Raw genomic sequence first — 15,216 nt, 5'->3', positions numbered from 1 at the left:
GTGCCCTACCGCCCCTGCACACATTGCATCTGTGACCTGCCATTAGTGTGCTTAGTTTGATTGATAGCGCTGCCGAGCAAAGCCAAGGTGCTCGGCGGCATGACAGCGCCGGGCACTGCACTTTGTACTGCCAGGAAGGACTTCTAGGAGCATTACGCTGACATCACGTCATGCTCCCTATCCTGCAACAGCTGTGTTGTACTTGCAGCACCTGTGCTTTGCCTGTTCTGACTGTTCGCCGGTTTATTCAAGAGGGGAGGGGGGAAGCAGACACTGAGACAAAGGATCAAGGGGGGAGGCGGTGTTGGGAGGCACAGATTGAAGGGGGTGCTGGGAGACACAGAGTGAAGGCGGGTGCAGGCTGAGAGACACCGTGAATGGGGGATGCTGGCCAAGAGACACAGACACAGAGTGAAGGGGGAGCTTGCTGAGAGAAACAGAGTGAATGGGGGGGAAGGGGGGGTGCAAGGTGAGAGGCACAGAGTTAAGGGGGCAGGCTGAGAGACAGAGAGAAGGGTGTCAGGCTGAGAGACACAGTGAAGTAGGGGGCAGGCTGAGAGAAACAGAGTGAATGGGGGGAAGGGGGGGGTGCAAGGTGAGAGGCACAGAGTTAAGGGGGGCAGGCTGAGAGACAGAGAGAAGGGTGTCAGGCTGAGAGACACAGTGAAGTAGGGGGCAGGCTGAGAGAAACAGAGTGAATGGGGGGGAAGGGGGGGTGCAAGGTGAGAGGCACAGAGTTAAGGGGGGCAGGCTGAGAGACAGAGAGAAGGGTGTCAGGCTGAGAGACACAGTGAAGTAGGGGGCAGGCTGAGAGACACAGAGTGAATGGGGGGGAAGGGGGGGGTGCAAGTTGAGAGGCACAGAGTGAAGGGGGGCAGGCTGAGAGACAGAGAGAAGGGTGTCAGGCTGAGAGACACAGTGAAGTAGGGGGCAGGCTGAGAGACACAGAGTGAAGGGAGGGGCAAGCTGAAAGATTCAGAATTAAAAAGGACAGGCTGAGAGACACAGATTTAAAGGGGGCAGGCTGAGAGTACCATGGGTAGATGACATGTGGCTGAGAGATGCCGGGGGAGGTGATGATGTGGCTGGGAGATGCAGGGGTGAAGGTGATGGTGTGGATGAAAGACGCAGTGTGGAAGATGATGGTGTGGCCGAGAGACGCAGAAGGGAAGATGATGGTTTGGCTGGGAGATGCAGGGGGTAGAAGGTGACACAGGTAGCATGAGTCTGGTTGAACCTCTGTTGTATGACGATGACTTTGATAATATTCCTACACAAACAGGCATCTTCCGGACCTTGTGATTTCCTACATGAAAAGTGAATACTGACTGAAGACGCTGTCTGACCAGGAAGGATACATTTCTTCAGAAGTTCCTCATTGTGAGAAACCATCATATATGGAAGGTGCATTTGGAATGGAAAGGAATATTCTCAAAGTGACGAGAAATTGTGGTGTGTCATGTTGATCCGCTCCCATTTTCAGTGGCAATGCCCCTTTTGGCATGTAACCACACCTAATTCTTTGGTGCACACAGTACAATTAAGACATTTTTTCTACTTGCTCCACTGCTGCTGCCCCTTTGTCTGACCCTACTGCCCCTCTGTCTGTCCTTACATACCTGCTGCCCCTCTCTCTGTCTCTATTTCCCTAGTGTCTCTATCTGTTCCTACTTCCTTGTTGCGTCTCTCTCTTTGACCCTAAGTCGCTGCTGCCTCTATATCTCTACCTATGTCCCTGCTGCCTGTCTATCTGTCCCTATGTCCTGCTGCATCTCTCTCTGTTTCTATGCACCTGCTGCCTCTTTCTGTACTTAAGTCCCTGCTGCATATCTCTGTGCCTATGTCTTTGCTGGCACTCTCTCTCTCTCTCTCTGCCCTTGCCTCCACTGTCTCTGTCTTTGAGTCCCTGCTTTCACTGTATGTCTCTGTGACCCTGCTGTCACTCTTTGTCCCTTCTGCCACCCTCTGTCTCTATGGGGCAGATGTATTAACCTGGAGAAGTCATAAGGAAGTGATAAACCAGTGATAAGTGCAGGTGATAAACGCACCAGCCAGTCAGCTCCAAATTGTTAATTTACATATTAGAGTTGATTGGCTGGTTTATCACTTTGCACTTATCACTGGTTTATCACTTCCTTATGCCTTCTCCAGGTTAATACATCTGCCCATATGTCCCTTCCCCCACTGTCTCTGCTGCCACTCTCTCTCTGGAGACCTGAATTAGGGGCCCCTTAAAAATTTTGCTATGGGGCCCACAAAGTTCTAGTTACACCCGATACATACACTACCGTTCTCATATATACATTCATACATAGATACATAATTTACATACTCTCTGTCTAGCTCATACTGTATTTCTTCACATCTCTAATTTTTTCTCTGTCTCTCATACATACATACATACATACATACAGTATATACATCCATACATTGCCTCTCTCCTACATACATACATACATACATACATACATACATACGCCTCCTCTCCTACATACATACATATATACAACGAAACACTGCCTCTTTCTCTAGCATCCATAAGGGATATTGGGGGAAACTAGTACGATGGGGTATAGACGGGGTCCATAGGAGCCGGTGCACTTTAAATTTCTTCACTGGGTGTGCTGCCTCCTCCTCTCTATGCCCCCTCCCACAGGCAGTTTAGAAAAAAGTGCCCTCAGGAGAGGATGCACATCTCTGCAGTTCCAGAGTTTTCTTCAATTTCTTTTAATCTTTTATCAGTTTCGGAATGCTGTCTGGGCAACAGCATACCTGCACCCTGGGAGTTGGGGGGGGGGTCACCGGCCTTACGAGGTCCAGAGCCGCTTCCCCGCTGCAGGACCACCGTCCTGAGGGGTTGTTGTTAAGCGGAGCACTGCGCCTTGGCTGTCACAGCCGCAGCACGCCACACACCCCTAACGTTGACTGAAGGTGACATTGATGGTGAGTACAAACCGGGGGCCCTGCCAGGGGGGTCCCCCGGTTCAAAGTGCGGCTGACCACGGGGGTGGCGTATGGGACCCTCCCGGGGGTGTCCCGCTAAGATCCCCCGTGTAGAACTGGCACAAAAGGGCTTGACTAGCACTTGTGTGATGTTGTAAGCTTAAAAGGAGACTTTTGACAGTATAATCTATGTATGTAACTCCGGCGCCATAGGAGGTGGCGGAGGTACCTCAGAGCGGGACCTGAGGCGTTTTGGAGCCGTCCTCTGCTTACTGTAGCACAGACAGCACACACAGCGCTCCCTGATCCTCAGAAACGCTGGAAATCTGGTACAGGGTGTAGCCTAGGGGAGAGCCGCTTGTGTACACTATCCTGATCCTAGCTAGGACAATAATTGTTAGTGTTTACTGTATTATAGGTAGCTGACAGCCTCACTGGGGCTGTGCAGCTCAGGGTGTGCTGGTGTCCTCTCTCTCTCTGTATCTCCTCTCACATACAGTAAGGGCATGCTTGCATTATAACTGTGTGTGTGTGTGTGTGTGTGTGTGTGTGTGTGTGTGTGTGTGTGTGTTATTGTGCTTACTGTGAATATGGGTAAACACAAGCTGTGCAGTGTATGTCACACTAGATTCTCTCCCTTATCTAATGTTTCCTGTGAACAATGCAGTCAATATTCACAAATCAGTGAAGGGGCTGGGGGAGAGGGTCCAGAGCCCCACTGGTTAGGGTCTCTTAAGACTATGATGTCTGATATGTCATCTCAGCTAAATGCTAATGTACAGAAAACTCAGCTACTACAACAAGCTGTTGCAGATTTAGCTGCTAGGGCAGATGCACAGACCTCCCTCTCTCACGAAGGTCCTCAGAAGTGTGGTTTACCTGCTATTCTATCTGATACAGATGATGATATACAGGATAATGGGATGCCCTGGACCCCGTTAGTGGGGATCTTGATGCTGCTCAGGGAATTGAACCCCTCATTTTGGCTATAAGGGATGTGTTAAAGCTCCCTCTAAGGGGAGGACGCTGCATCACAGCATTCGTTTTTCTTTAAACAAAACAAACCTAATGTCACTTTTTACAGAGTTAGATGACTTATTGAAACAGGCCTGGAAAAATCCAGACAAAAAATTCCAAGTGTCCAAAAAGTTTTTGCGCACTTTCCCATTTGCTCCTGAAGGTAGAAAATTTTGTGTGGATGTCTCAGTATCTCGCCTGTCTAAAAAGGAGGTGATGCCCGCCCCGGGCTCCTTTACCACGAAGGATCCAGGGGATCGGAAAATTGAGACTACCCTAAAATCTATATACACAGCAGCCGGTATATCACAAAGACCGGTCATTGTGGGTTGCTGGATGACCCATGCTATTCATTCTTGAGCCACTCAAATTCAGGGGGGCCTCTCAGAGGATATGCCCTTAGTTACTATGGTAACCCTCCTGAAGCACATTCAGGACACTACTCGTGTCCTCTGTGATTCGCTCAAGGAGATGGGGAACATTAATGCTCGGACTTCTGCCATGGCAGTGTCGGCGCGCAGGGACTTGTGGTTGCGTCAGTGGATTGCAGACGCAGAATCCAAACATACTGTGGAATCACTCCCCTTTTCTGGGGAATGGCTTTTTGGGGTCGAATTGGATACCTGGATTTCCAAAGTTACAGCTGGGAAATCCACTTTTCTCCCCACTGGGGCCCCCGCCGGCGAGACTTTCCTATCCACGGCCGTCTACCCAGTCCTTTCGGTCTCACAGATTTCGATCTAAGGCCAGAGGTGCCAATGCGGCTAGAGGCACCAGAGGTAAGTGCAGAAAACCTGCAAGCACCAGTTCTCAGGAACAGTCCACCGGTTCTGCTTCCACTAAGGTCTCAGCATGACGGTGCCCCGTGGGGATCTCGAGGTGGGAGCTCAACTGCGTCACTTCAGCCGCGTCTGGGAGAACTCCTGCCAGGATGCCTGGGTCAGAGATCTCGTTTCTCAGGACTGGAGTTCGACAGTACTCTCCCTCAACGATTTTTCAAATCAAGCTTACCAGCTTTGGAGGATATGTAAGTTACGTTGCAACAGGCAATCCGAAAGTTGGTTCAGTCCCACGTCATTGTTCCAGTACCACTAATCAAACCTGTTTGTGGTGCTGAAACTGGACGGTTCGGTCAGACCCATTTTGAATCTCAAATTCTTGAATCCTTACTTGAAGGTGTTCAAGTTCAAGATGGAATCCCTGTGAGCAGAGATTGCAGGTCTGGATGGATATCAAGGATGCCTATCTCCATATTCCTCATCAGGCGTACCCAGGGCCGGATTAACAATGGGGCGGATGGAGCTGCAGCTCCAGGCCCCCATTGAAAATAGACCCACACGACCCCAACCCGAAGACCTATCTGTAACACTGCCATGTCTCCCCCGAATCCACCTGACATCCCCCCCAGACCTGTCCGAATCCCCGTCCCCACGTTCGTCTGCTAACCTCAGACTCGGACTGCACACACAGTTGGATAAATCCCCAGTGAGCTCCCAGTCCCCTGCTCTGTAACCCCGCCCACTATCATCGTCAGGATCGGCTGGTGACTGGTAAGGGAGAAGCTGTATACAACAGTCATTACTTCAGCTGCTGTGCTGCGTATACTGGACTGACCTGCTGCTGTAACGCTGATGAGATTCCTACTCTGTGCAGGAACTCCCCAGCAGTGTCTGCTGTGCTCCGATTCGCAGAGTGACACATCATTCAGTCACTCAGCCAATCGGAGCACAGACAACCCCACACCCTTCCCAGACAGGAGGCGTGCTGGTCTGGATGAAATTGCAGGCTGAAGTTCAACACTAACACAGCACAAATGGTAAGTCTAGTGTCTAGTGTCAGTGCGTCACGCACTATGTACTGTATGTGTATAGCACTGTACACAGTAATCACTTTAATAAGCGTGGCCCCTCCCCCTTCCTTCTCCCCAAACCCTACATGTTCCTTATATCCTTATCCCCTGGATGTAGCAGCCACTTCTGTAACCCCCTCCCTCCCTCCCAGCTGCCCAGTGTCGGACTGGGGCATGTAGGGCCCACCGGGGGAAAGCAGTAGTACGGGCCCATGATTAGGGGTGTGGCCAGTCTGCAGAGGGGGTGTGGCCTGCCACCTCATTGGTTTGACTAACCATTAGAGAGTGCAACGTCTGGGCAACTTCATAAATATATACAGTAAATTTAGCTGCTGCATGCATGATAATGTACCAGATTAATAACAGCGATGCACTGTAGAAAATACACCATAGTCCAGTATAAGGTAACATATGTATAATGTATAACTCAAGTGCACAATCTGAAATCTGATCCTTAGAGCAGGAAGTGGCCCCCAGGCAGCGGGGCACACCGGAGGTTTCCCCTGTGGACCAGTCCAAGCCTGCAGCTGCCTTTTCTACAGTATGTATAGGTATATATAATATGTATATATGTTTGTATGTATGTGTATTCTATGTGTATGTATGCTATATGTGTAAATATATATATAAACAAATCAGCCTGTTTATATGTTTTTATCCGTGGAGCAACACGTGGGAGGGCACCCAGGCAATATTGGAGAGCTGTGGAATTGAGTGCCGACACACTTTCATGCTTAAATATATTTAACATACACATGGAGCCACGCTAATCGTGGCTCCGTCTGTTCCCGGGCGCGTCCTTGACGTGCACGCGCCCCATTCACAAGAATGGGAGCGTCTCTGTGCACTCCTGGCGTGGCTAGGAGGCCGGGTCGCCTAGTCCCCCCGGTAGTGCACCTGTGCGATGGAGCCACACTTGATGAGTGCAGCTCCATGTGAATGCAGATACTGCATATATGTACACTGTATCTGCATGCACACTATGTACACTATATATAGTCTATTTATAGGAATGTATGCTATATGTATGTATGCATACTGTACTATGTGTATGTATTTTGTATTGGTATTTATGCTATGTAAATGTAAACATGCATTCTGTGTATACTGTAGGTATGTTTATGTACACTGCAAACATATGCTGGGTGTGATACATTTTACCGGTGTTTGGGATGCCGGCAGTCATAAAACTGACAGCGGCCCCCTAACCCTCCCTCCCCGCAGCCTAACCCTAACCCTCCCCAGTGGTGCGTAAACCTAACCCCCCTTCTCGCAGCCTAAACTTGACCCTCCCCCTGCAGCCTAACCCTCCCCGGTGGCTCTTAAACCTAACCCCTCCCCCCATGACCTAACCCTAAGAGTCCCCAGCTTACTTACGATCTGGATTCCGGCGACAGCATTTCAAGTCATGACAGAATTCCGTACGCATGTCGGGATTCTGGTACCAGGATTTTGAGTGACGGCATCCTGACCACCGGCATACTGAACGTATCCCCATATATTATTATGTATACCAGAGGCTGTCAATTGACTGCCTGTCGGGATCCCGTCGGTCAGGATATCGATGCTGGAATCCCGACACCAGCTAAAATACCGGCGGTAGGAATCCCGCCCGCCGGCTGGTTACCCCTCTTGGGTGGTGGTCCACGCCATCATCTGGAGGGGTGTAGAACCCTGTGGCGACCAAAGGTCGCCACCGGGCCCGAAGCGTGGCGAGCAGACACTCTGCACTCGCCCCCGGGGTCTCGGCTGTAGGGCTCCTGGCGTCGGTCTTCTGACCGCAGGGATCTCGTACTGATCCCATGTATGATATGCATAATATATAGGTATATACTGTAACTGTAACTGTTCACTGTAACTGTATATCGGGTAGGCAATGTTCAGCACTCCAGCTACAGCTTAACTATACATCCCAGCATGCATTGCCATAGATTTACTGTTAGGGCAAACTATAACTGTTAAAGGACATGCTGAGATATTTAATTCCACAGCATCTGGAGTGCAGGACATTGCCAATCCCAGCTGTATACTGTATATACTGTACATGTATACTGTGGGGTTGGGGCTGCGTGACCGGCTGCCGGGATCCAAGTGACCGCATCCCATACTGTCCATATGCACATATACACTACGTATGGATACTGTATATGTACACTATGGAGGAGATTCAAATTGTTTTGCACACCCATTCTCCCATCTGAAGTGATGGGAGATCACGGGATGCAATTCAATTGTTTTATTTTTAACGCACTAATCTCGCCCAGACAGGCCAGGTTTAGCCACATAAAATGGCTAAACCCAACCAAAATGCTGGGCGTGACGCGAAAGGTGCTGTTTGTACGCTGAAACGGGTCATTTTTCACATACTTCAGCTTGCCAGCAATGCCGGCTACGAGCTGAAATGTATCTCCCCATGGCTCAGTGTGCCCAAATGGAGCAACAATTGAATTCGTTAACTATGTTTATGTATGCTATGTCTATGTATACTATGTATGTACACTATCTATCTCTAGCTTAGGGGTCAGACCTATTGTGGGCTAACGGTGTAAGTTGCCTGTTGCAATAGTGTGGAGATGGCAGTAACGGCACTGCATCTTGCACCATTCATGGCCCACTCCCACCCCGAATTTGAACAATTTTGTACGCAGACCCAAAAAGCTGCTTACAAAATAATGCTGCATGTTAGCACACCAGTGCTAACAATAGTGACTGGCTGCTTGGCTGCTGTGCGAGACTCTGGGAGAGCCACTGCCAAAGGGATGACAGCAGCTTAGCTGCTTCCAGGAGGAGAAGCAGGAGAAACATTACCCACCCCTCCCCCACTCGCAGTACCTCCGGGCCCCATCTGCGGCACCCGCACCCGCCCCTTTCCACCCGCGGCACCCCCGCAACCGCTTCTCCACCCGCGGTGGCACCAGACCCCCTCCCCCAACCGCGGCACCCACGCACCTGCGGCACCCCCGGACCCCTCCCCATCCGCATCTCCCCCGCACCCGCCACTCTCCCATCCATAGTACCTACTAGGTGATTCATCAGGCCCTCCATGCGCTGTTCACGCCATTGCAAGGGGCTACGACCCCTTAACCATTTCATGCCCTTTGTCCGTGCAATATTTAACCACTCACACAATTATGATTGGAGGTAATACTCCATATAATAAAAATATTGCACACCACAAGGGCGTGCAAGGGCTAAGGGGGCCTAGCCCCTTACGACGGTGTGAAGAGCGCCCGTAGCGCGCGATGAATCACCTAGTTTTATTGTATATGCCATATTTGCTGTTGATGGTGACTTTCTCAGTTACAAGCCCATGGTTATATTATCCTTTGTGATACCAATAAAAATGTAAATAAAAAAAAAAAGTTAGAATGTAGAATGTTGACTGTAGAACACAAATGTATTGTGGTTTTCAAAATGTCAAATTGTTTTTTTCTGTACTGGTCAGTTACATAATGATTTTCATAGTTATTCCATTACATATGAAATGTAAATATTTTCATATCCATTGAATGTGCTTTTATTTTTTTATTTTTAGGAGCTGCAGTTTGAAAGACTAACACGAGAACTCGAGGCCGAACGTCAGATAGTTGCGAGCCAACTAGAAAGATGCAAACTGGGGTCAGAAACTGGCAGCATGAGTAGTATTAGGTGGGTGCTATTTTCTATTTATTTACATTCAAATTTTCAAAAGTTGTATAAACTCTTCACTGCGTTGGCTTTTTTTCACCACTATGTTGAGAACATTTTAGAGATTTTTGGAAGTTTCATTTCCAATATTGGAGTTGGTCATCTTTGTGGAGTGCCCACATGAATCATACCTGACAATCATAAACTCCTATTTCTCTTACGTCCTAGAGGATGCTGGGGTCCACATTAGTACCACGGAGTATAGATGGGTCCACCAGGAGCAATTGGCACTTTAAGAGTTTGAGAGTGTGGGCTGGCTCCTCCCTCTATGCCCCTCCTTCCAGACTCAGTTTAGAAAATGTGCCCAGAGGAGCCGGTCACAGCTAGTGGAGCTCTCCTGAGTTTTCCTAGTAAAATTTTTTTTTAGAGTTTATTATTTTACAGGGAGGCTGCTGGAAACAGCCTCCCTGCAGTGAGGGACTGAGGGGGGGAGCAGTGTCCGCCCTGCAGGGTCTGAGCCACTGTCTCCGCTGACTGGACACTGAGCTCCAGAGGGGTCTGATCGTTCTCCGCCACAGGGGACCGCTCGCCCCAGCAGCATGCCGCCACCCCCTTGCAGAGCTGAAGAATCGGTGGCGAGTGAGACACCGACCCCCCTAGCAAGCGGGGGGCCAGTGTGAAGACGGCAGCAGCAGGGAGGGAGCGCAGTATTAACAGCGCTCCTGGGAAGGCTCAGCGGTACATGGTGCGGCGCTGTGAGTGACGCCAGAGCCGGATTAAGGGGGGGTCCCGGGGTTTCCTTTAGCTATGTCCAGGGACACTGTGTCATATGCTGCAGAGGATTTGTCCTTCCAGGATGATCCCATTCCATGTAATCGGGATAGCACTGATTTAGCACAGATACCAGCAAGGGAGCCTGAGTGGTTTTCCTCTATCAAATCTTGGATTTCTCAGATTTCTGACAGGGTTACAAGTAATGAATCTGCAACCCAGGTATTACAGAACTCTATGGCAGTATGGCCGGTTTCTGGTACCTCAGGACGCTCCGCTATATACCCCCATAAGCGTGCACTTGTGCATGTCACACAAGACGACACGGATACCGATTCTGAAACCACAGACGGTGATGGGGATGTGTAGCGGGGGTCCGCATCTCTTGCAAAAGGGGTGCAATTGATGATAGAGGCTATCAGGGATGTGTTGAATATTAATGATACTACACCTGACAAGGTTGAGGAGGCCTCTTTTACTGAAAATAAAAAGGCTTCGCTAACCTTCCCTGCGTCAAAGGAATTGAATGCTATATTTGAGAAAGCATGGGAAAACCCTGAGAAAAAATTCCAGATCCCTAAATGGGTACAGGTGGCGTTTCCTTTCCCTGAGGAGGATAGAAAAAAATGGGAAAACCCGCCGATTGTTGACGCATCTGTGTCCAGACTCTCAAAGAAGGTGGTTTTGCCTGTTCCAGGCTCTACCGCCTTAAAGGAGTCGGCTGATCGAAAAATTGATAACACACTTAAATCAATGTACACTGCTTCAGGGGCCATATTACGTCCCACTATTGCTAGTGCATGGATTGCAAAGGCTATAGTAAAGTGGTCGGCTACCTTACTTGAAGATTTGGATACGATGGATAAGGATGATGTTGCATTATTTTTACGCAACATACATGATTCAGCAGGTTTTATGGTTGAATCCATGAAAGACCTGGGTTCCATGGCTGCGGGAATATCTTCCATGTCTGTTTCAGCTCATCGGGGACTGTGGCTGCGCCAGTGGTCGGCCGACGCGGAATCCAGAAAAAGTGTGGAGTCCCTACCCTATACAGGTCAGGCTCTCTTTGGGGAAGCTCAAGACGCGTGGATATCCACGGCTACAGCGAATAAGTCTCCGTTTATTCCCTCAGCAGCAACTGCTCCGAAGAAATCCTTCTCTTCATCTACAAAATGCAGTCCTTTCGGCCTAACAAGCCTAGGAAGGCCAGACCGTCCAAAACCTGCCGCTGCAGGTTCCCAGGAACAAAAGCCTGCTTCAGGTACGCCAAAGTCCTCCGCATGACAGTTCACTTCAGTCACGTCTGGGTATCGTCCGGCCTGGATCCCTGGGTGATATTGTATCCCAGGGATACAGGCTGGAATTTCAAAGTCTCCCTCCTCATTGTTTTTTCAAATCAGGCTTATCAGCTCTGTTGGCAGACAGCACTGTACTACAAGAAGCTGTCCAAAGCTGGTGGAGGCACAGGTAATTGTGCCAGTTCCTCCTCCTGCGTAGGCCACTGGTTACTATTCGAACCTTTGAAACCGAATGGTTCGGTCAGGCCCATTCTGAACCTAAAATCATTGAACCCCTTTCTAAAGGAGTTCAAGTTCAAGATGGAGTCTCTCAAGGCAGTGATATCAGGTCTGGAAGAGGGGGAATTCCTGGTATCCCTGGATATCAAGGATGCGTACATCCACATTCCGATATGGCTGCCGCATCAGGCTTATCTCCGTTTCGCATTGCTGGACTGTCATTTCCAGTTCCAGGCCCTGCCATTCGGCCTCTCCACAGCACCAAGGGTGTTTACCAAGGTGATGGCAGAGATGATGGTTCTCCTCCGCAAACAAGTGGTGAACATCATTCCATATCTGCACGTTCTGCTGATAAAGGCATCGTCCAAGGAGAAGCTGCTGCAGTCTATTGTTTTCACAACACGCCTCCTCAAGAGTCATGGTTGGATTCTGAGCCTTCCAAAGTCACATTTGGAACCAACCCAGAGGTTGTGCTTTCTGGGAATGATCCTGGACACAGAAGTGCAGAAGGTGTTCTTCCGCAGGAAAATGCGTTGGTGATACAAACTATAGTCCGGGATGTCTTGAAGCCAGCCCGGGTGTCGGTTCATCAATGCATTCGCCTGTTGGGAAAGATGGTGGCCTCTTACAAGGCTCTCCAGTACGGAAGGTTCCACGCTCGGACATTCCAACTGGATCTTCTGGACAAGTGGTCGGGATATCATCTCCACATGCACCAGAGAATTTGTCTGTCGCCGAAGGCCAGGATTTTGCTCCTCTGGTGGTCACAATTAGCTCACCTTCTGGGGGGCCGCAGGTTTGGGATTCAGGAATGGGTCCTTCTAACCACGGATGCTAGCCTTCGGGGCTGGGGAGCAGTCACTCAAGGAGTAACTTTCCAAGGACGGTGGTCAAGCCTGGAAGTCGGCCTGCCCATCAACATCCTGGAACTAAGAGCCGTCTCCAACGGTCTTCTTCAGGCAGCCCCTCTTCTAAGAAATCGGGCCATTCAAGTGCAGTCGGACAACATAACAACAGTGGCTTACATAAACCGAAAGGGCGGAACGAAGAGCAGAGCGGCATTGTCAGAGGTGACAAGAATACTCCTCTGGACAGAAAAACATGTGTTGGTGCTGTCAGCCATCTTCATTCCGGGTGTAGACAACTGGTAAGCAGACTTCCTCAGCAGACACAATCTCCATCCAGGGGAGTGGGGTCTCCATCCAGAGGTGTTCAAGGAAATAACAGATCTTTGGGGATTACCCCAAATAGACATGATGGCCTCTCGTCTCAACAAGAAGCTTTGGTGTTATTGTTCCAGGTCGAGGGACCCACAAGCAGTGACAGTGGATGAGCTGGTGTCTCCGTGGGTGTTCCAGTCAGTGTACATGTTTCCACCACTCCCACTCATCCCAAGAATCCTAAAGCTCATAAGGAGAACAAGGGTTCAAGCGATTCTTATTGCTTCAGAGTGGCCAAGAAGGGCTTGGTATGCGGACCTTCTGAATCTACTGCAAGAAGAACCAAGGCCTCTTTCTCTTCGGGAGGACCTGCTGCAGCAGGGGTCGTTCGCCTATCAAGACTTACCGCGGCTACGTTTGATGGCATGGAAGTTGAGCGCCTGATACTTGCTTTGAAGGGCATTCCGAAGGAGGTCATTCCTACCCTGATACAGGCTAGGAAAGGGGTAACGTGTAAACATTACCATCGTATTTGGAAGACATATGTCTCTTGGTGTGAATCCAAGAAGTTTCCTACAGTGGAGTTTCAACTCGGACGTTTTCTCCACTTACTGCAAGCAGGTGTGGATATGGGCCTGAGGTTGGGATCTGTGAAGGTCCAGATTTCGGCCCTATCCATTTTCTTCCAGAAACAATTGGCTGCCCTCCCTGAGGTTCAGACTTTTTTGAAGGGAGTTCTGCACATCCAACCTCCCTTTGTACCGCCTACGGCACCTTGGGACCTTAATGTGGTGTTACAGTTCCTCCAGTCAGATTGGTTTAAGCCCCTACATGAGGTTGAGGTCAAATTTCTTACATGGAAGGCAGTCACGTTGTTGGCCTTAGCTTCTGCTAGACGTGTGTCGTAATTGGGGGCTTTATCCTGTAAAAGCCCTTACTTGATATTCCACGAAGATAGAGCTGAGCCCAGGACACGTCAGCAGTTCCTTCCGAAGGTTGTGTCGGAATTTCATATCAACCAACCTATTGTGGTGCCAGTGGCTACTGACTCCTCAATTACATCAAAGTCCTTGGATGTTGTAAGGACTCTGAAGATATATGTGAAGAGAACTTCTTGTCACAGAAAGTTGGACTCTCTGTTTGTCCTGTATGATCCCAAGAAAATTGGGTGTCCTGCTTCTAAGCAGATGATCTCTCGCTGGATTAGGTTCACTATCCAGCACGCTTATTCTACGGCAGGTTTGCTGTGTCCAAAATCTGTTAAGGCCCACTCTACTCGTAAGGTGGGTTCTTCCTGGGCGGCTGCCCCGGGTGTTTCGGCATTGCAACTTTGCCGAGCTGCAACTTGGTCTGGGTCGAACACGTTTGCAAAGTTTTACAAGTTTGATACTTTGGCATCTGATGATCTGAAGTTCAATCAATCAGTTCTGCAGGAGCCTCCGCGCTCTCCCTCCCATTCTGGGATCTTTGATACATCCCCATGGTACTAATGTGGACCCCAGCATCGTCTAGGACGTAAGAGAAAATAGCATTTTGGTTGCCTACCGGGAAATCCTTTTCTCGTAGTCCGTAGAGGATGCTAGGCGCCCGCCTAGCGCTTCGTTTTCCTGCAACCATTATCTGGTTCAGTACGACTTTGTTTAGTTGTGTACTGCATTGTTACTTGGTAAGTAATGTTTCAGCAGTTGCTGAGTTTTTCAAGCTGGTTAGCTTGATGTGCCTTCTATGTGTGAGCTGGTATGAGTCTCACCACTATCTGTGTTATATCCTTCTCTCGAAGAATTCTGTCTCCTCGGGCACAGTTTCTAGACTGAGTCTGGTAGGAGGGGTATAGAGGGAGGAGCCAGCCCACACTCTCAAAACTCTCAAAACTCTTAAAGTGCCAACGGCTCCTGGTGGACCCGTCTATACCCCATGGTACTAATGTGGACCCCAGCATCCTCTACGGACTACGAGAAAAGGATTTACCGGTAGGTAAACAAAATCCCGAACCGCTCAGCACAACATCTCTCCCCCCGCTCAGCACAGCGCGATGTGGGGGGGGGGGGGGGGGGGGGCGCTCATTTCATCCAGCGGGTGAAGTGAGCGACCTGCTAGATTGTTTTTTTACAGATGGTGGTGTGGTCTGCGCTCCCTCCAATTGGAGTTTGTCTGTGTGAGATGGGTTGTACCAGTGCAGCCCAGGTGCCTAAGAGAAATTCTTTTCAAGTATTCCTCGTTATGGCAATCACAAATACAGAAAAAACAAGGACCTGTGGCCAGGGCCGGTTCGAGGGCCCTCGGCGCCCCGGGCAGGGAATGGGGGCGTGGCTTAATACAGGGGGCGTGG

At 49.7% G+C, this 15,216-nt stretch overlaps 1 protein-coding gene across 6 annotated transcripts in view; it reads left to right on the top strand.

Moving 5' to 3' along the window:
• Positions 1-15,216, top strand: part of CTNND2 (catenin delta 2) — a 1,915,824-nt gene that overhangs the window by 364,115 nt on the left and 1,536,493 nt on the right. For all 6 annotated transcript variants that reach the window (XM_063922708.1, XM_063922704.1, XM_063922707.1 and 3 more), the window contains exon 3: positions 9,345-9,457. In XM_063922708.1, the coding sequence (XP_063778778.1) occupies positions 9,345-9,457 (113 nt within the window). The remainder of the gene's footprint in view (positions 1-9,344; positions 9,458-15,216) is intronic.

This window comes from Pseudophryne corroboree, chromosome 5 (genome assembly GCF_028390025.1).
Source record: "Pseudophryne corroboree isolate aPseCor3 chromosome 5, aPseCor3.hap2, whole genome shotgun sequence".
Lineage (NCBI taxonomy): Eukaryota > Metazoa > Chordata > Amphibia > Anura > Myobatrachidae > Pseudophryne > Pseudophryne corroboree.
Note: the sequence above shows the minus strand (reverse complement) of the source record. Positions and strands in the feature narration are given on the sequence as shown.